This window comes from Lepidothrix coronata, unplaced genomic scaffold (assembly GCF_001604755.1).
Source record: "Lepidothrix coronata isolate B3197 unplaced genomic scaffold, Lepidothrix_coronata-1.0 Scaffold369, whole genome shotgun sequence".
Classification (NCBI taxonomy): domain Eukaryota; kingdom Metazoa; phylum Chordata; class Aves; order Passeriformes; family Pipridae; genus Lepidothrix; species Lepidothrix coronata.
Genome location: NW_016690549.1, coordinates 81,785 through 102,146, shown reverse-complemented (window position 1 = coordinate 102,146; position 20,362 = coordinate 81,785). Strand labels below are relative to the sequence as shown.

General features: G+C 65.5%; 4 protein-coding genes across 4 annotated transcripts in view; all 4 read right to left on the bottom strand.

Moving 5' to 3' along the window:
• Nucleotides 1–1,265, bottom strand: part of CD5 (CD5 molecule) — a 5,833-nt gene extending 4,568 nt beyond the window's left edge. The window contains exons 1-3 of the mRNA XM_017838927.1: nucleotides 1,214–1,265; nucleotides 621–659; nucleotides 24–368 (exon numbers count right to left, since the gene is read on the bottom strand). Of these exons, the coding sequence (XP_017694416.1) occupies nucleotides 24–368; nucleotides 621–659; nucleotides 1,214–1,265 (436 nt within the window). The remainder of the gene's footprint in view (nucleotides 1–23; nucleotides 369–620; nucleotides 660–1,213) is intronic.
• Nucleotides 1,266–3,781: 2,516 nt separating this feature from the next.
• Nucleotides 3,782–7,946, bottom strand: CD6 (CD6 molecule). Its single transcript, XM_017838926.1, has 12 exons — nucleotides 7,892–7,946; nucleotides 6,528–6,578; nucleotides 6,106–6,414; nucleotides 5,736–6,035; nucleotides 5,568–5,636; nucleotides 5,344–5,484; nucleotides 5,133–5,255; nucleotides 4,945–5,046; nucleotides 4,719–4,799; nucleotides 4,515–4,637; nucleotides 4,001–4,165; nucleotides 3,782–3,919 (listed from the first exon to the last, which is right to left on the bottom strand). The coding sequence occupies exons 1-12, from the start codon at nucleotides 7,944–7,946 to the stop codon at nucleotides 3,840–3,842; spliced, it is 1,599 nt and encodes a 532-aa protein (XP_017694415.1). The 3' UTR covers nucleotides 3,782–3,839.
• A 1,364-nt stretch (nucleotides 7,947–9,310) lies between these two features.
• TMEM132A (transmembrane protein 132A) lies at nucleotides 9,311–17,283 on the bottom strand. Its single transcript, XM_017838936.1, has 11 exons — nucleotides 17,217–17,283; nucleotides 15,623–15,837; nucleotides 14,902–15,546; nucleotides 14,470–14,837; nucleotides 13,634–13,783; nucleotides 13,306–13,492; nucleotides 13,095–13,238; nucleotides 12,801–13,003; nucleotides 11,920–12,196; nucleotides 10,884–11,075; nucleotides 9,311–10,801 (listed from the first exon to the last, which is right to left on the bottom strand). Exons 1-11 carry the CDS (start codon nucleotides 17,269–17,271, stop codon nucleotides 9,746–9,748), a joined length of 3,492 nt encoding a protein of 1,163 aa, XP_017694425.1. The 5' UTR covers nucleotides 17,272–17,283; the 3' UTR covers nucleotides 9,311–9,745.
• Nucleotides 17,284–18,101: 818 nt separating this feature from the next.
• On the bottom strand, nucleotides 18,102–20,263 carry TMEM109 (transmembrane protein 109). Its single transcript, XM_017838924.1, has 4 exons — nucleotides 20,198–20,263; nucleotides 19,513–19,890; nucleotides 18,956–19,058; nucleotides 18,102–18,877 (listed from the first exon to the last, which is right to left on the bottom strand). Exons 1-4 carry the CDS (start codon nucleotides 20,261–20,263, stop codon nucleotides 18,507–18,509), a joined length of 918 nt encoding a protein of 305 aa, XP_017694413.1. The 3' UTR covers nucleotides 18,102–18,506.
• Between the last annotated feature and the right edge of the window lie 99 nt (nucleotides 20,264–20,362).

Below are 20,362 nucleotides of genomic sequence, written 5' to 3'. Positions count from 1 at the left end.
AGAAGAGAAGGAGCCCCATCAACCTGGATGATCCCTAGGGATTGAGGTGAGCGGGGTGGGGGGTCCAGGCTCACCTTTGCAGGAGACAACAACGTGCTCCGTGCAGTTTTCCAGCTCCCAGTGGCATTCCACCAGCGCTCCCTCCGGATTCCTGCACCTCACGGGCTGTGCACGTGGCTTCTTCCCGCTGGGAATGATGAGCTGGAAGGCCTCGGAGCTGGGGGGCCCGCAGCCCATCCGCCAGCAGATTTCACCCAGGCTGGACCGTCTCACGTTGTCCCGGCACACGCGTCTCCAACGGCTTTCCCAGTCCACCTCCAGTATCCCGGTACAGGGGCATCCGCCACCGACGAGCTGCAGGCCGGGATCTGCGGGAAAACACCGGAATTACGGGGCTTCCCTTCCCTTCCCGGTAGGTTTTCCACCCTGGGAGTGATGGAAAAGCCCTTTTTCGGGATGTCTCACAAAGTGGGACGAGGGCTGGGAGCGGGGGGGACAAAGGGAAGGTTGCGGGGCTGAGCTGGGATGATGCAACTGGGGCATCCACCACGCTCCCGGAGCCCGGTGGGATTCCCGAGGTGTTTATCCCCCCCACTGGTGTTTATCCCCCCCATTCTCACCTCGAGGCGTCCAGGCGGCTCCTCCGTGGTCGGGAATGGCTGGAAGGAAGGCAGGGATGGGGCATCAATCCAGGACCCGCCATTTTGGGGCAGAGGCTCCAGCGCTCGGTGGTTTTGTGGGAGGAATGGGATTTTGGAAGGGGGGGGAAACGGGATTTCGGGGGAAAAAAGGGGTTTGCCGCCTGTCCGTCTGTCTGCTGGGGGTTAATTAGGGCCGGAAAAAGCCAAGGGGCATGCTAATTACCCTTAATTAGCTGCGCTCCTGGGTGGAACGTCAGGCCAAGCAGCTGGGGCGGGTGCCATGTGGACCGAGGGAAAGCTGGGAATGGCAGGAGCCGGGCGGGAATGAGGACGGGGGGCACCCCTGGGCTCACGTTTGGGGTGGGACGAGCACCCTGGAGTTGTGCTGGTGGGGTTTTGTCCCCCTCAAACCCCCTCCCCATCCCGAGCCCCCCGGCTGGGCCGCGCCCAGGGTGGCACCACAAACCACCGGTGCCCATCCCCTCCCAGAACATTCCCGGGGCGGGAAAACCGGGACGCCCCAGGGTGGGATGTGAGCGATGCCCCCAGCCCGGGGCACCCCCAGCACTCACCCCACGTTCCCAGCAGGAGCAGGAGGCACAGGGGGGGCAGCCGGGGTTCCATGGGTGCCAGCGGCGGCACGGGGGGCACGGGGGGCTCCGGAGGCTCCGGAGGCTCCGCTGCCCGGGCCTGGAGCGGGCGAGGGAGGGGGGCCCGGGCAGGAACCGGCTGTTTTTCCTCCCTCTGTGGTTTCCTGACGTCACGGCCGTGCCGGTTTCGAGGCTCAGCTGCCCCGCCAGGTCCCGCCAAAAAAAAGGGGGGAGAAACCCCGGGGGGGAGCTCAGCCCCCTCCCCAAATCCCGGGATTGCCACATCTCTGGATATATCCAGTGCCGAGGGAATGTTTGGGGTCACGACCCCTCGGGGCTGAGGAGGAGCCGGTGCCCACCCGAAACACTGTGGAACCCCCCGGGAAGGGGACGAGGGCAGGGTTTATCCGGGCACATCCCAGCTTCTGGCATTCCAGGGATGCCCCCTATCCCGGCAAGGGCACGTGGGGCACTGGCAGGGCTGGACCAGGGCGAGGCAGAGGCGTTAATTGATTGGGCCCTAATTAATTCTTCCGAATCCAGGTCATGCATGTTAATGAGGCGGCTGTTTTCCATTGATCCCGTGGTGTTCCTGCTGGAAGGAGAGTGCCTGGGGAGTGGGAATGGGAGGATGGAAATTCCCTTCCCTTCCCAAACCTTCCCTTCCCTTCCCAAACCTTCCCTTCCCTTCCCTTCTCTTCCCTTCCCTTCCCTTCCCTTCCCTTCCCAAACCTTCCCTTCCCTTCCCAAACCTTCCCTTCCCTTCCCACTCCAATCCCCCACCCTGGAGCAGGATCTCAGCTCCCCCAGGACTTTCCTGGGTGCTCCCTGAACTCCCTGCTTGTTCCCATCCCCATCCCAGTTATGCCAGGGGTCCTGCTGACCCCCCAGACTGGGACTGTGGCAGGACCAAGCCCTGTCAGGATGTCCTACCTGAGCTGGCCCCCACCCAGTTCAGCTTTGAAAATTCCCCGGAAAAAGGGTGTAATTCCCAGATCTGCTCCCACAGGACTCAGCCAGGGGGGTCTTTGTGCAGGATCCAGGCCCCAAATCCCCCCAAATCCCCCTGAAATTGGTGATTCCCCCCACATATCCTGGGATACTTCGCCTCTAGGAAAGATCCACGTTATCCAGGGGTGTGTGACCCCTATGGATATGGGATGCCTGGGATCCAGCCCTTCCCTGGGAGCCTTGGCTGGCTCTGGAGGCCCTGGAATCCCACAGGCAGGATTTGGGATTGGATCGAGCATCTGCCTTGCCGCTGGCAGCGGGAGTCGGCTCAGCATCCTGTGACAGCTCGGGATGCTCGGAATCCCTTCCCGGGGGGATTTTGGGATGTGCTGACACGTTGCCTGCCGTGAGGAGCCTTTTAAAAAGCAGGAGCTGCCTCTGGAGCGAGCAGGGACGGGCTTGTCTGCCGGCAGCACCTGCTGGGATCAGAATGAAAAACGGGAAAGGTGGGGGGTTTCCAGGCGGGAGCATCTCGGATAAAGGGTCGGCACCGCTGTGGGGGCGGAGGGGGCACATTCCCTGTGGGGCCACGGGCTGGATTGTCCCTCTCCCAGGGAATCGGTGACCCCCAAGGCTTTGGGACCCCTGGACACCAAACCCCCTGAGGTCATGGATACCACCCCACGATCCCAGCGATCCCTCGGTGCCGTCCTGCCCGTCCCCCCCGCTGGCACAGGGATCAGGGGCACCACGCCCCTGTCCCCCCCCACCCCGTGCCCGCCCCGCTCTCAGCCCCCGCCTGCCCCGCTCCCTTTGTCGGGGTTTTGCTGCTATTTTGGGATTTCCTCCGTTGTCGCGGCTCCTTTGTCGGGGCCTCTCGCCCCGCGAACACCTGAGGGGTGCGGGGGGGCCGCTTTTTCCGCGGGGGGTGCGGATGAACCCCGACCTGCCCCTCGGGGCAGCCGGAAAGCTGGGGCTGGAGATGCTCCGGGGGGCTCGGCTGGGCCGTGGGAAGGGGGGTTTGGGGTGCGGGGGAGTCCCCCGGGGTGGGGGTGGCAGCTCTGGGGTGATGGGTGGGTGCTGTGCCCCCCCCAAAATCCACCGGGAGCTTCGTGTGCTCGGCTCCGGCATCCCACTGGGATGCGGGTAGAGCTCGGGAGGCTGGAGGAGGTGATCCCTCTTTTGGGAGCCCCCGACGCCCCCAGAGAGCGTCGTTCGGTGGGTTTTGGGGTGTCTTCCCTCCCAGCATCCCCTGGACAGGATTTATGGGCCCCCCTGGGATGGGGACTGTGTCCCAGTGGGATACAGGGAACCTCTGGGAGTGGGGGGGACACTGTGGGGCACCAAACCCTCCCACACCCCCAATTCCTGGGGGGAAATTTCCACTCCCAGAGCTGGGTGGGGCCCCTGCCACCCCCATCCCTGCTCCTGCAGGCTGGGAATGGGATATCTGGACATCCCAGTGGGCAACTGGGAGCGCCTGGTGGCCCAGCCCCGCTGTGGGAATGGTGACGAGTCACTCCTACGGAAGGACAAGGAATACGGTGGGAAAAGCTTTTAATGGCAGCACAGGGGAATGGCTGGAGAATTCCAGAGGTGATGCCAGCAGTGGGATGGTGGCCTTGGCCAGGTGTCCCTCTGGAGCAGCGGGAAAGGCTCAGTAGGCAGCTCCCTGGATGTCGTCATAGTCACTGCCCTCGGAGAAGTCGGGATCCTGTCCCGAGGGATCCATCCGACCTGGAGGGACACAGCCCATCAGGATTTGGGAGCAGAGGATCCCGGAGCCCCCGTATCCCCCCGCCGGCGTGAGATCCTCACCGGGATGTTGGGAAGGGTCTCTGGTGGGCTCCGTGCCCGGAATGTTCTCGTACCACTCCCCTGAGGAGGTGCTGGAGCTGCCGGTGGGATCGGGATCTGCTGGACACGGAGGTACCCAGGGCTGGGAGGGCACTGGGGCGGGAATGCTGGGAGCTGCTGGGGGAACTGGGAGAAACAGGTGCTTACTGGGACCCTCCATCCCTGTTCCCACTCCCAGGGGTCCCCCACTCTCGTTCCCTTCCTGGTGTCAGACCCATCCCTTTTCACATCCCTGTTCCCATCCCTGGAGTCTCTCCATCCTTGGTCCCGTTCCTGGGGTACCCACACCCTCATTCCCCTCCCCAGGGCTGTCCTTCTCATCCTTTATTCCCGCCTTTAGGATCTCTCCTTTCCTTTTTCCCACCCCAGGGCTCTCCCCATCACTGTTCCCATTCCCAGGGCTCTCCCTATCACTATTCCCATTCCCAGGGCTCTCCCCATCCCTGCTCCCACACATCCCTCCGGCAGGGCCCACCGGTGCCCCAGCTGTGCTGGGAGGGGACGTTGCCATTCCGGCAGAGATTCGTAGATGAGGAGGAGGAGAAGCTGGAGGAGCTGTTCTTCCTTCCAGGGAATGGGGGGCCCATCCTGGCCCGTGCTGTGGGAACAAGGACATCCAGTGTAGGAATGGGAAGGAGCTGCCCCCTTATCTATGGGATGGACCCCCCTTGTCCCGTACCATCCTCAGGGAATGGCTCCATCCCGTCCTGTCTGGGCCTCGGTGGGAGCAGCTGCTCCCCGGGATGGCGGCGCAGCGAGTCTGGGAAGGGGAGAGCGGTGGGAGTGACAGGGATCCCAGGAAAGGGGAACGGGAATCCCGGAGCGTGGGGATGGGGATCCCGGGCAGGGTGACAGGGGTTCCTAGGACAAGGTGAGGGGAATTCCAGAGGGAATGGGGCGCTCACTGTAGAAGGTGGAGAGGGCGACGGGCGGCTTGCTGCTGAACTCGTAGTATTCCGAGTCGGAATCAGAGGTGGAATCCTTGGAAAAAGCTGTGCCCAGCAGGTCTGGGGGGTGAGAATGGGAGGGGGGGAGTGCCATCAGCTGGGACACCCTTCCCCACATCCCCGGGGGGGTGACCTGCCAGACCCACCTGATCCTTTGGGAAGGCTGGTGGGAATCTCCCTGTAGTCATTGGGAATCCCGGAGGGCACGTCAGGGCTCTGGGAGCTGTGGGTCACCAGGACTGGGGTGGTTATTCCCAAGGAACACATGTCTGCGAGGACAATGGGGATGAAAAGCTGAGCTGAGCCCAAAAAGTGGGATGTGTGCCCCGATTCCATGCTGAGTCCAGAATTCCTCACCGCTCCTCTTCCTCAGCCTCAGCAGAGCGACGGAAAGGGCCAGCACGGAGAGCAGGAGCAGCATTCCCAGCACCAGGCACAGGATGAAGAGGAGACTATCCCACGGGAATTGTGTCCCTACAGCTGGAGACCCTTCCTCGGCTGGGACAGAGAACAGACACAAGTCATTCCCACCCAAATCCTTCCTCCAGGGAATGGGAAGGAAGGGATTGCAGGACACTCACCCCGCGGGACGGTGACATTCCCGGTTGTCCCTGCAGCCGTGGGGGTTGGATCCAGCAAACCCAGGGAGCCTGGAGAGGGGAGCGGGGACAGAAATCAGATCACGGTGATGCCAAGGGGAGGGGGGGGACAGGAATTCCCTCCCAGATCCCAGCGGGAAGATCCGGTACCATTGCAGACCACCCCGACCGCCCGGGACTGGTGGCAGGGAGCGGATCTGTTGAAGGTCCAGCGGCAGAACGCCAGGGAAGCCTGGAGGCTCCCGCACTCGTACAGCATCTTCCCGGGAAGCGTGTGTCCGAAGGAGAGGTGCTGGAGCGGCGTCCCGCATCCCAGGCTGCGGCACAGCACCGCCGATTCCGGCCCGTACCAGGTGCTGTCGCACACCGTGCTCCAGATGCCGCGGAAAAACACCTCCAGCCTGCCGGCGCAGCCGTCCCGGCCCCCGGAGAGCCGCCACTCCTGGTGCTCTGCGGGAAAGGACGGGGATGTGCCTCCCGCACCCCTCCCCGCCGGGAGCCGGGATGCTCCCAAACCCACCTGAGCAAACCACGCCGGCGTCCTCCTTGTGGCTGCAGTCGTGCTCCGGAGCGGCCGGGCATTCCCAGAGGTGCCTCTCGTGCCCGTGGCATCCCAGCTCATCCCGGAGGATGGGGCCGTGCCCGCGGCCGAAGGCGGAATTCCCGCGGACGCTCACGGCGCGGCCGCACCGGAGCTGCCGGCACACGACGTCGGCGTCGGGAATGTCCCACCCGTCGTCGCACACCGTCCCCCAGATTCCCTGTTTTTCCAGCTCCACGCGGCCCTCGCACCGGCTCCGGCCGCCGGCCAAGCGGAGCGCTCCGGGATCTGGGAGGCACACCGGGAATGGTGACCCCGCGATGTTCCCAGTGCCCCCTTCCCACTAAAAAGTGGGAGCAAGGGGGTGCTCCTAAGGATGTTCCTCGCCCTCCCGCACTCACCTGGTGTCACTGAGGCGTTCCCACTTGGAATACTGGGAGATCCTGTCGGCTCTGCGGGAGCTGCGGGAAGAAAGGGACAGAGGGGTGAGGAAATGAGCCCCCCAGGATTCCCAGTTTGGGGATGATGATCCCTCTGAGGTGACATGGGCATGGCGGATGTGGATCTGATTCCAGAGATCCAGATGCCCACGGAGCGAGATCAGCAGGATTCAAGGGGTCAGTCCCTCCTTTTTTGGTTCATTCCTGGTTTTCCTGGCAAGGAGCAGATGGAAAACAGGAAGCCGTGGCCCTGTGGCCACCCTGGGGGGGCACACGGAGTGGTGCATCCCAATCCCCCCAAAATACAGGAATTCTCCCAGTTGTGGGTGGCTCTGTGGGACCCTCCCCCAGCCCACGTGGTCACAGCACTCCTGCATCCCAAAAATCCATCCACACAAGGTTTCCTGGGGCTAAATCCTGGCGTGAGGTCCGCTCGGAGAATTTTTTCCTTAATGATGGGAATACTGGGACACAACTCACCGGTGGAAGAGCTGAAATTTGGGACGTCCTCGCGCATCCGGTCTGCTCCCGCTTCCCGGCTCATCCCTGTGGACACAGAGGGGCTGTACCTATCCCGGAGCCACAGGTGAGTGCACGCTCCGGTTATTCCCGGGAAAATTACCCCTTTGGCTTTTATGGGGTGAAGGATCCCCCAGGAGCGAGGGGTCTCTCCCTGTTCCGGTGGGGCTGGTTGGGTTGGGATCCCGGGGAGCTGGTGGGGCATGGATTGGAGTCCAAAGGATCAAGGAAAAGCTCAGGGATGAGGGGAAAAAGCGGGAATGAGCTGCTCTGTGGGGGTGGAGGTGAGAGGAGGAGCGGAAATGGGGGTGAGGGGCCCGTTCCCTGATCGATCCGAGGCCTTGAGGCAGCTCCTGGCAGCCATTTCAGAACCCAAAGCACCCTAAATTCTGCTGGGATTGGTGGTGGTGGGGGAAAGGCTGGATCACACCCCAAAACCATCCAGGGGTGACAGGAGGGACAGGATGGGATTTGGCCCTGGAGCATCCCACAGGGCTGGCAGGTGGGACAGCTCTGAGAGCACTTTTAGGGGCTTAGGATCCCGGTTTTGGGGTCCCCAGGGTGGTTTTAGGGGTCCCTCATCCTGAGGAGACCCCACTCCTTAGGACTGCCTTTCAGGGACCCCCTTCCCTCGCTCCCAGTGGACAGCGAGGGTTGGAGGAGCTGCGGAGCCACCACCGGAGCATCTGCCCTGGGACCTCCATCCCGGGAAGCTGGCAGGTCCCCAACCCCCAAATCCATGGATCCGGCACCCCGAGCTCCCAAAGGAGAGGCTGGGAAGCGACGGGCTGGGGATGGCGACGTACCTGGTCCGGGTGCCACGGCGCAGAGAGCCACCACGAGCAGGCACAGCCCCCCCATCCCTTCAGCGGGGCAAGCCCGTGGGATTTCGGGATCCGGGGGGGGTCTGGAGGTCCCTCTCTCGGGGCAGGGAGGTCTCGCTGCCCCGGTGGTTCCGGGATGGAGGCGGAGGGGAGGAAGCCGGGCTGGCATCACGAGGCGCGCCGGGGTGGCCCCATCCTGCTGCCGGCGGGGAGGAAACGGGGCGTCGGAGCCCCTGGAGCCCCCCCGGGGCTCGGGAACCTCCCAGACCTGGGGGTCCCACCCCGGGGAGAGCGGATCCGGTGGAGATTTGGGATGGCACAGGGGGATTTGGGGTCTTCCAGGCTGCTGGAGCTCCGTCCCTTTTTTCAGGGATGAGGTGGGCGGGAGGAGATACCTGCAGGGCACAGGGGGAGGGGACCCCACAAATGTGTCACCCGTCCCTATGGATCAGCTCCAAATCCTTCGGGATGCTTCCCAGGCAAGCTGGGAGGGGGGAGCGGGGATGGGGCCTGGATCCCGACCTTCCTGGATCCTGCCCAGGATCCTGCCCTTCATCCCAACCTGGATGCTTTACTTCCAGGATGGGCTCCATGCCGGACAGGTGGTGGTAGATCCATCCAGGATCTGATCCATCCGGGAGTTGATGCCACGGAGCCACCACCCCGCTGCCTTCCGGATGGAGTCACTGCATCCCAAGCAACTTCCAGCACATCCAGGACCACCCCAGGACCCTCCAGGGATTCGTGGTGAGGGATGGGATGGGCATGGTGGGGGAGGGATGGGGTGGGAGCTGGGGCATTCCAGGAGATGTTGATCCCACTGTGGGTGAGGGCTTGGATCCAGTTGGACACCTGGAGACCTGGGATGCCCTGAAGGAGGGACAGGACCAGGATTGCCCCATCTCAGTGGGGTTTTGGGAAGCTTTGGGAAGCTTTGGGAAGCCGGGATCAGGGTGCTGGGGTGTGGGAGTGCGTTTCCTGCTACCACCCAGGGCGATCTGGGAGTGCCTTGGGATCGCTGGGAGGCTGGAAAAAGGGTGGGAATTTCCTTGGTAACCCCAAATAAAGGGGGATCAATTCCTCTGGCCAATTCCAGAGGGGACATTTGGGCGGATCAAGGTGGGAGGAGACCCAGGACCAGGCTGGTGTTGGGGCTGGAAGGTGGAGGAGGAGGATGGTAGGAGAGGGAGGAAAGAGATCCCTTATCCCTTATCCCAAGGTCACCCCAGCTGGGCCGGGGCCAGGATCCATTCCCATGACCAGCTCTCACGTGGATCCAAGGTCAAGGGCACGTTCCCATTCCTGGAAGCCTGGCACTGCCATGGGAACAGGATGGGACCCAGTATCGGGATCAGAGGAGATACCACACGGAGCGGGGGGGGGGGGGGGAGAATTCCCCCCTTTTTTTTTTTTTTAAATACTTTATTTTTGTAACAACGTCAGAATTAAAAACTTTTCCATAAATACCAGCCCCTGGCAGCCCCTTCCCGGGCGTTCCCGGTAAAAAATGTGTACAAAACGGATGCGTGGCCGGGGTGAAGGGATTGGAGAGGGAGGGGGCGGGATAACCAGGATCCCTCCCCGGGATCAGACCACAGGAATCACCACCACCATCATCATCATCAGCACTATGAACACCATGTCGCAATGAGACCCAAAGCAGTAAGGGCATCCCAAATTCCTCCCCGGAGCCGCCAGGATCCCAAAACCTCTGGAGACCCTTCCTTGGGCCTCTCGGTGGGGTCGCCGGGGATGGGATCGGTGTCCCCCCGGCGCGGCACGGGGAGGAATTCGGTCCCTTACTGGTTTGCCCGGGAATCGTGGGGTTCCCCAGGCTCAGGAGCTGCCGCGGATCCTCTCCATGTAGCTCCGGAGCTCCTCGGGATCCCGCAGCCCCATGTCCTCGCAGACCCAGCGGATGTCGTCCTCGCTGGCCACCAGGATGGACTGCACGTGGGGGGCGGCCGGGGGGGGCTCCTCGGGGGCGCGGGGGGGGCCGAAGGTCACGAATTCCACCCTCTTCCTCCGGCCGCCCCCGCCCGGGGCCGCCCCTTCCTTGCGGGGCACGGGCGGCTCGGGGGGAGCCCCGTCCTCGGCCGAGCCCCCGCAGCCGCACCCCGCACCCGCGGGCTCCGGCTCCCGGCGCGGCGGCGGCTCCCGGCGATCCAGCTGCCGGCTCAGCTCCTCCTGGTCCGTGCCCAGCCAGACCCAGTTGTGGGGCTGCGGGGCCGCGGGGGCCCCGCCCGGCTCGGGCAGCTCCTTCTGCTGGTAGCGCAGCACGAAGAAGATGCAGTTGACGAGGAAGATGAAGATGGCGAGGCAGAACACTCCCAGCAGGACGTACATCCCGATTTCCAGGTCGGTCACCCGCTCCGGGGCCTTCACCATCTCCTCCTCCTCCTCCTCCTCCTCCTCCTCCCCCCGCTCCCCCTCTGCGCGGTCGCGTCCGTAACCTCCTTCCTCCTCTTCCTCCTCCGAGGAGGATCCCTGGAACTTGGTGGCCGCCGGCCCCACGCCCGCGGGGTCCCCGCGCCCCACGGTCACCGCTTCCCGGGACATGGCCCCCTCGGCCCGCGGGAAGGGCCGGGGGCTCCCGGGGGTCGGGGGGTGTCCCACCTCGAGCCAGGCGGTGCCGGTGGCCAGCGGGGCCGGGCGCTGCCGGGCGCGCCGGCACGGGTCCGGGGGGTGCAGGGCGAGCTGGAGCAGAGCCCCCCGGCCCGGCCCCTCCGCCACCACCCACGGGTGGGAAGCGGGAACGCCGGGAGACCCCCCGACGGTGGCGACGGAGCGATCCAGGGACGTCACGGCCAAGGCCACGTCGTGCCACCCGTAGAGCTCCAGCGGGGCCAGCGTGCGGTCGGAGAAGGACAGCCAGACGGACAGCGTGGCTTCCTGCCGGGACAACGGGCGGGATGGCAGCGGATCGCGGGATTCGGGGAACGCCGGGAGCCCCCTCCCCTCCGGCCCATCTCACCTGCTTAAGGGCGCGCAGGGTGGGCGTGCCCAGGGCGGTGGCGGTGACCACGCCGGGGTGCTCCGGGTGTGCCCGGAGGGACAAGGAGAGCCCTGCCACCACCTGGGCACGGAGCTCCGTCACCGTCACCTTGTCCTCGGACACCACCAGCGTCTGCTCCCCCAGGATGGAGTCGGAGAGCGGGGAGCGCACCTGGGTGGGGGTGGAGCCGGGGGAGGTTTGTGAGACCCCCCCCGACACCCCCCATGGCCGTTGTGTCCCTTCCCACCCCTGCCCTGGACACCCCAGTTCCCTCCCAGCCCACCAGCTCCCCCCCTCCCTCCAGTCCCTGCACTCCCCCAGCTCCCCTCTGCCTTCAGGACCCCCTGTTTCCCTCTCCCCAGTCCCAACACCCCCAAAATCCCAAGGACCCCCCTTCAGCTCCCTGAGACCCCCTCCAACCCCCCATCTCCATCTCTGCAGTCCCAACACCCCTAGTCTCACCCAAACTCCAAACTCCCCCCAGGACCTCTCAAACTCCCCCCAGGACCTTCTCCAGCCCCCTCATCTCCATCTCTCCAGCCCCAACACTCCCCAGGACCTCCCAGATTCTCCCCAGGACCTCCATTCATCCCCTCATTTCCCTCCCCCTGTGCCCAGGACCCCCTCCAGCCCCCTATTTCCATTCCCTCCATCCCAATGCCCCACAGCTCCCCCCAGGATCCCCCAAGCCGACCCTTCACCCCCTCACTTCCCTCCCCTCTGCCCCTGGGACCCCTCCAACTCCTCCACCTGCGTTTCCCCGGCACCAACACCCCCAAGATTCCCCCAGGGACCTCTCAAACTGACCCCACGACCCTCTCTAGCCCCTCATCTCCATTTTCCCAGACCCTGCACCCCTCCAGCTCCTCCCAGGACCCCCCTGGACCTCCTCCTTAGTTCCTCTCCCCCCAGGACGCCCTCCAGCCCCACCCCTCCATCTCTGCAGCCCCGACACCCCCCAACCCACCCCAGGCCCCCCCTCCACCCCCTCCTTTCCCTCTCCCCCCCGCTGTACCTCCACGGAGGTGACCCCGGGCTCCCGGCCCACCACCACGAGCCCCCCCTCCAGCGAGGCCACCCGGGGGTCCTGCACGCGGGTCCGGGGGGCCACCAGGTGGGTGACGTCCAGGAGCCACTCGGGGCCGGGCAGGTAGGACAGGGAGCGGCCCCCGTCCGGCGGGTGGGACACGAAGTGGGCCAGGACACGGAGCCCCGTGCGCTGGAACTGCGGGCGGCAGCTCCGCGCCCGCCGCTCCGGCTCCTCCGGCGCGTCCTCGGCCTCCAACGGGGAGCTGGGAGACGGGAATCACAGGATAGGGGGCCAGGGATAGCCGGATAGGGGCCAGGGATCCTGGGATGGGGTGATGGGAATCCCAGGACAAGGTGACAGGGATCCTGGGACAGGGTGACAGGGATCTCCGGAAGGGTGACAGGGATCCTGGGGAGCGGGGACAGGGATTGCAGGGCAGGGGTACAGGGATCATGGGATAGGTGGCAGGGATCGCGGGACAGGGCGATGGGGATCCCAAGACAAGGTGACAGGGATCCTGGGACAGGGGGGCAGGGATCCCAGGGCAGGAATGCCAGGACATGGGAGTGTGTGGGGCCTCAGAGGGACAGGGACACAGGTCACGAGTGTCACAGAGCTCAGGGGACAGGAACACACGTCACGAGCGTCACCGGGCTCAGCCACACGTGCCACGAGTGTCACAGGGCTCAGAGAGGACAGGGACACATGTCACGAGTGTCACAGGGCTCAGCCACACGTGCCACGAGTGTCACAGGGCTCAGAGAGGACAGGGACAAGTGTCACAAGCGCTTCAGGTCTCCTGCCCTGCTCCCACCTCGCCCCTTTCCCACCATCCCGCTGACACGGGGACAGTCCCGGGCGCTCACCCGTCGGGATTCCCGGGCCGCCTCCATCCGCGGAGCTGCTCCAGGGCGGGGTCTCCCAGCTGGACGCGCAGCGGGAGCAGCGGGGCCCACACGGAGAAGGCGAGCTCCGCGTGCAGCCGCCGCGCCCAGAAATCCACGCGGGCCCCCCGCGCCCCCCGGCTCTCCCGGCCCCCCACGAACACGGCGTCGCAGGAATCCGACACCTGGAAGAGCACGGGCGATGCCGGGGGATGGACGGGGATCCGGCGGGCCAGGCGGGGTGGGATGCGGCGGGAACGCCGGGAGGGAGCTCACCTGCAGCACCTGCTTGTCGGCCGACTCGCATCCCACGGGATCGGCCAGCTCGGACACGCCGCCCCCCGCCTCCACGGCCACCAGTTTCACCGGGATGACCCGCGGGATTCCCGTCAGCGGGGCCGTGTTCAGGATCTCCAGCTCCTGGCGGGACAGAGGGGATGAGCCGGCGCTCCCACGGGACGGGGGGGATGGAGGGAACGGCGCCCACCTGGACCAGAGGGACGAGGGCGCGGATTTCCCGCTCCGCCACCTGGATCTCCCACACCAGTTTGTCCTTCTGGGATTCGGGATCCTGGCCGGGATACTCCACCTGCCAGGTGAGGGGCCGTGCCGGGCCCCCCGTCCCGTTCTCCACCACCAGCTCCAGGTGCAGGAACACGGCCGAGTCGGACACCCTGTGGATGCACGTCGGGATCGGGATCACCGGGACCCAGGTGGGATGGACTGGGATGGGGCGGGGCAAGGGATGGGGGCTCTGGGACCCCACTGGGACCCCACTGGGATGGGGCAGTGCCACACGCTGTGCCAACCCCTACCTTCCGCTGCCAGGGGTGTCCCCGATCCGCCGGCACGTCACCACAGCCAGGGAGTGCTTGGGACCCCGGGAATGCTCCAGGTGGGCGCTCCAGGCGCTGGGAATGGCGGGATGGGCGGCCACCACCTGCAGCCCCTTCTTGGCCTTGATCCTGGGGAGGATCCCATGTCACAGCATCACGCAGTGTCACGTGCTGTCACACACAGTGTCACGCTGTCACACACTGTCACAGTGTCACACAGTCACACACTGTCACGGTGTCAGCATCACACACTGTCACATACTGTCATGCACATTGTCACAGTGTCACACACAGTGTCTCACATTGTCACACAGTGTCACAGCGTCGCTGTCACACAGTCACACTGTCACAGTGTCACACAGTCACACACTGTCCCAGTGTCAGTGTCACACAGTGTCCCACACAGTGTCCCACACAGTGTCACACACACTGTCACACACAGTGTCCCACACAGTGTCACACACCATCACACAGTGTCACACACCATCACACAGTGTCCCACACCACCACACAGTGTCCCACAGTGTCCCATGCTGTCACAGTGTCCCACACAGTGTCCCACACAGTGTCCCACACAGTGTCACACACACTGTCACACACAGTGTCACACACCATCACACAGTGTCCCACAGTGTCCCACACAGTGTCATACACAGCGTCTCACACCATCACACAGTGTCCCACAGTGTCCCATGCTGTCACAGTGTCCCACACAGTGTCCCACACAGTGTCCCACAGTGTCCCAGCTGTCCCAGTGTCCCCCCTGCCCCGGTGTCCCCTCCCGGCCGTGCCCCCCGCGGTGTCCCCTCTCTCACCGCAGGGTCAGGGCGTGCGCAGTGAAGTTGTTCCTCAGGGTGACGGTGGCCCTGAACCTCTGCCCGGGGCGAAGGGTGGCATCGGGGACGCCCAGCAGGACCTTGTCGTCCAGCCGCACCTCCTGCCGCCGCTCCGGCTCTCCCGCCCGCAGCTCCAGCGTTCCCAGGGGTCGCGGCGCGTCCCCCTTCCCGCAGTGCCCCGGCCCCCCCACGCTGTAGCGCAGCTCGGCCGCCTCGGGGCTCCCGGGGCTCTCCGGGGGCTCGGGGGGGTACGGGGTGTCCCCGTCCTTCCGGCGGCTCCGCTGGGGTCCCGGGAGGAACCAGCGCGGGGGGATCTCCAGCTCCACCACGCAGACACCCAGGGGGGCCTGGAGAAGGGGGGGGGGGGGGGCAGGGGGCCCCCCCCCGGGGGTCCCCAGGGGTGGCACTGACCTGCAGGTGACAGGAGCCCCGGGCCACCCGCCCGCGGTGGTGGGCGTGCAGGGTGACGCAGGGCAGCTCCTGAGCCCCGGGGTGGTCCCAGTCCTTCTGGGGATTCCGGTCCTTCGGGGGGTGGTCCTGCTGCGGGGGGTGGTTCCGGGTCCCGGGGTGGTCCCAGTCCCTGGGGTGGTCTCTGTCCCTGGGGTGATCCCGGTCCCTGGGATGATCCCGGACTCCAGGGTGGTCTTGTTTCCTGAGGGACTCCTGGTTCCCAGGGTGGTCCTGGTTCCTGGGGTGATCCTGGACCTTGGAGTGATCCCGGACCCCAGGATGCTCCCGGAGCCGCAGGTGGTCCCGGTCTCCGGGGTGGTCCCTCTGCTCAGAGTGGTCCCACTCCCTGGGATGATCCTGGACCCCAGGGTGGTCCCACTCCCTCGGATGATCCTGGACCCCGGGGTGGTCCCACTCCCTGGGATGATCCTGGACCCCGGGGTGGTCCCGAACCCCGAGGTGATCCCGCTTCCCAGGCATCCAGTCGGGCCCATGCAGATGGAAGAGGACACGAGCCACGGGCTCGGCGGGGGACACGGAGCTCTCCAGGGACACGGCGCGGACGGCCCAGGATGCGGAGCCAGGTGGGCTCTCCATGGGAATCTCCTGCTGGGACACAGGGACGGTGTCGGGGGCTGGGATACCCCAGGATGGTCCGGGGGGCTCCAGGGGTCCCGTTTACCTGGCGGGTGCTGAAGGGGGGGTAGGTGGCCTGGAGCAGGGCCTGGGAGCCGGCGCGGTGCCGGAGCAGCAGGAATGTCTCGGAGCGGGAGTGCAGGGAGGAGTTGGGGGGCACGTCCTGGTCCACCCGCTGCAGCCGGTAATACTCGGGAACCCCCAGAACTTCCAGCTCCGCCGGCAGGAACACGGGATCCGGGGGGTCCCCGTCACCCCTCGCTGTGAGGACGGGGCTGTGTCACCGGCACCGGGGGCACGGGGGGCAAGGGGGGCCTCCGGGCCCACCTGTGTGGCACCACGCAGGGCCACCACATTCCAGAGTCACCCCATCCCAGGGTTATCCTATCCCAGGGTCACATCATCCCAGGGTTATCCTATCCCAGGGCCACCACATTCCAGAGTCACCCCATCCCAGGGTTATCCTACCCCAGGGTCACCCCCTCTGGGGTCACATCATCCCAGGGTCACCCCATCCAGGGTCACACCATCCCAGTGTCATCCCATCCAGGGTCACCCTATCTAAGGGTTATTCCATCCCAAGGTTACTCCATCCCAGGGTCACCCCGTTTCAAAGTCACCCCATTCCAGGGTCACCCCATGCCAGGGTTATCCCAACCCAGGGTCACCCCATGCCAGGGTTATCCCAACCCAGGCTCACCCCATGCCAAGTTTATCCAATCCCTGGGTCACCTCATACCAGGGTCACTCCATTCCAAAGTCACCCTGTCCCAGGGTTACTCCACGCCAGGGTCACCCCATTCCAAAGTCACCCTATCCCAGGGTTACTCCACGCCAGGGTCACCCCATTCCAAAGTCACCCTATCCCAGGGTTACTCCACGCCAGGGTCACCCCATTCCAAAGCTGCCCCATCCCTGCGTCAGTGTTGGGGGTCGGCACTGGGGGACAGGGATTTGGGGATTTGGGGAGGGGTCACTCTGGGGGGATCAGCGCTTAGGGGGGCCCCCCGGTTCCTCCAGCCCTGTGGGGATCCAACCCCGGTGGGGAGAGGGACGGAACCAGGTCCCACAAGGCGTGATCCATTCGGGTTGCCCAGATCACAGGGAGCAGATCCCACCTGGATACCCGGGCACCTGGATACCCTGGATCCCGCGTCCGGGAACAGATCCCAGGCGATCCCACCCGGGAGGAGAGGCGAGGCAGATCCCGGGGGAAGGGGATCGCCTCGGGCTGCGGGGATCCCGCGGGGACTGCGAGGAGATTCCCCCTCGAGATCACAGCGGATCCCTCGGGATCTCAGGCGGTGGAGGGGGCGCGGATCCCCGTGGAATGGGGGGCGCGGATGGCGGGGAAGGCGCGGGGGGGGGTGGTCAGGTCTTCCCGGTTCTCGTGATCCCGGCGGGAGCGGATCCCGGGGACCCCGAATGCGGGGAAGGGGCGGGGACGGGGGGGTGGTCAGGTCGTCCCGGATCGCGGGAGCGGATCCCTGCGGAACGGGGGGGGGATGATCCCGAACGCGGGGAAGGGGGGGGGATGATCGCCCCGGATCGCGGGACCACGCGGGAGCGGATCCCAGCGCGGCGGCGGGGGGGATCCCGGTGACGTTCCCATTCCCATTCCCGGTGCCATTCCCACTCACCCGGGGCGCAGAGCAGGGCGACCGCCAGCAGCGCCAGGCGGGGCCCCGGGGCCATGGCCGGGGGGCTCGGTGGGGCCGCCGGTGCCGCCGGTCCCTGCCGTGGCTCCGCCGCTGCCTCCCGTCCCTCCGCCCCCGCGCCCAGACAATGGGGCCGGGGCGGGACCGGCACCGGCGCCGCCTCGTCCCGCCGGGTCCTAAACACCGGCGTGCCCGGCGCCAGGCACAGCCCGCTCCCATTCCCAGCCCGCTCCATTCCCAGCCCGCTCCATTCCCAGCCCTGCTCCCATTCCCAGTCTGCTCCCATTCCCAGCCCTGCTCCCATTCCCAACCTGGTCCCCATTCCCAGCCCTGCTCCCCATTCCCAGCCCTGCTCCCATTCCCAACCTACTCCCCATTCCCAGCCCTGCTCCCCATTCCCAGCCCTGCTCCTCATCCCACTCCAAACCCAATCCTCAGTCCCCATTCCCAGCCCTGTTCCGCATCCCACTCTCCATTCCCAGCCCTGCTCCCCAGCCCCATCCTCATCCTCATCCCATCCTTTCCCTATTTCCACTCCCCATCCCATTCCCATCCCCACCCGGCGCTAGACACCCTGGAGCAGGGTGGGATGGTGCTGTTATCCATCCTTCCCTGTCCCACCCCAGCCAGGGACACTTGGAAACACTGTGGGACACCGGGAACACGGGAAGGACCAGAACAGAGGTGGCCAGGAGCACGGAGTGAGTGGGAATTACAGCAGGAATGACTGGAAGGCAGTGGGATCCTGGCACGAATAACCCACCCTCCTCCTCCTCTTCCTCCCTTCCCACCCCACGTGGGTCCCCCAGGGGAGCCCCCACACTCCCAGCTCCAAGCTGGACCCCCTTCCCACGGGAAAGCAGCGGATCCAGGCCGGAAAAACCCGTCTTTATTCCAAACCATTTATCAAAACCGTTTAAAAAGCAGCTGAAACCCCGAGGATTGACAGTGAGGGGGTCCCCGGAGGGGGGGACTCTCAGCCCCCCCCAAACAAGCAAAGCTCCCCTTTTGGGCCAGATTGGCACAATATCCCCGTGGAGCAGGGAATGGGGGAGCTCCTCTCCCGGATTTGGGCTCCGGGGGGAGACTTTGGGGGACCCCCCTCCCGGGGGTGAAGGCACTTGTGGCACTTGGCAAGGCACGGCCCCCCAGCTCTGGGAAGGGATGCTCCCGGGAAAACTGGGGGGGCTCAGCAGGGGTGGGGAAGACATGCTTGGAATTCCGGAGCCAAGCTGGGAAGTGCTTTGGTAGGGTATGTGTGGGAGGAGGGTGTCAATCCTCCCGGTTCCGGGGCCCCCCAAACTTCTGGCGCCGCCGCAGCTCCTCCACCTTCCACTCCAGGCTCCTGACGGCCGCATCCAGCCGGGCAGTGGGATTCTGGGATCCCACCAGGCTCCCCAGGAGGGCGTAGAGCACCCACAGGGCCAGCAGCATTCCCGCCTGCACCGTGGGGCTCTCCTTGGAAGCGGCCACGTGGAGGAAGGCTCCGAGGAAGAGGAAAAGCTTCACCCCCCGGAGCAGCGGGAGCAGCAGCCCCCGGAGCCGGGATAACACCCAGGATCCCAGCAGGGCGGCCAGAGCCCACAGGAGAACCCGCTGGACTTCCCCGGGGCTCAGCGCGGCCGCTCGCACCAGCCGGTGGCCTGGGAACGGGAGACGGGAGTCACCGGCGGCACCGGGAATGGGGGCCGGAGTCGTCCCGCGGGACGATCCCAACTCACCGCCGATGCTGGAAGCGGCCAGGAGATCCGCCAGGATCCCGCACAGCGTGGTCAGGGCTGCTGAGATTCCAGAGGAAACGATCCAGAGGGTGGTGGAGAGGCTCTGTGGGGAAAAATGGGGATGGGGGAGCAGGAAAAGGGGGCGCAGACCACCGCGTTCCTCCAGGAGAGGCTCCAGGGAAACTTTAGGGATTGGGACCTTCCCCTTGTCACCAGCCAGGGGAAAAGGGGACACAGACCCCTGTGTTCCTCCTGGAGGGGATCCAGGGCAAATTTAGGGATTGGGACCTTCCTGTGGTCACCAGCCAGGGGAAAAGGTGACATAGACCCCTCTGTTCCTTATGGAAGGGATCCAGGGCAAATTTAGGGACTGGGACCTTTCCGTTGTCACCAGCCGTGGGAAAAGGGGACACAACCCCCCGGGTCCCTCCATGAGAGGCTCCAGGGAAGGTCTGGGGGGTCAGGATCCCACCATTTTCCTGGGAAAAGGGGGAACACAGCCCTCTATGTCCCTCCTGGGGGGGATCCAGGGGAAAACTGAGGGATGGGGACCCCACCTCCGCCACCATCTGCAGGGCTTGGGGTCCCACCCAGCCCTCCAGGGTATCCCAGGAGGCTTTTCCCAGCCGGGACAGCAGGTCATCCATGGTGGCAGTGCTGGAGTGTCCCCGGAATCCCTCCGGGCCACCCTTGGCTTCATCCGCTGCTGATCCCACCAGGAATGGGGCCCACAGGAGCAGGACCAGCAGGGCCCGGAGCCCCCCGGCACTGGCCATCCTGGATCCCGGGATCTGTGGGGAGAAGGGGAGCCGAGAGGGGCTGGTTTTGGGGTCATCCTGCTGGGTTTGGGGTCCCCCTGAGCAGGAGGGGAGGGCTGAGGCCCCAAAGCTCCGTCCTCCCCCCTCGCCTTCCAGGCACAGGCCTGGGTGTCCCGGCTATTTTTGGGATGGCTGGGAGTCAGCGGGACACGGCCAAGGGCACCGGGCCTGGCTGGGGAAGGGGGGGCACCCAGCGCCCTCTTCCCAAAGGAAGGAGCGGGGAACTTTGGGATGGGCCATGGCCATCACTGCCCCCTACAAAGACCCCCTGTGCACCCCAGTCCTCCCTAATCCCCCCAGTTCCCCTTGGATACCCCAAATTCCCCCTGTGCCCACCCCCTCCTGTCCCATCCACTCCTTGGGGTCCTCTCAATCCCCCCTGGATCCCCCCAGCGCCCCCTGGAACCCCAAATCCCCCTTGTACCCACCATTCCTCAGTTCCCCCCAGTTCCCCCTGGATCCCCTCAAATCCCCCCTGTGACCACCCCATCCCAATTCCCCCCCCCCGCCCAGCTCTCCCCAACCCCCCAATTCTCCCAGTGCCCCCAGTAGGATCCCCCCAATTCCCCCCCCCTCCTTGGATCCCCCC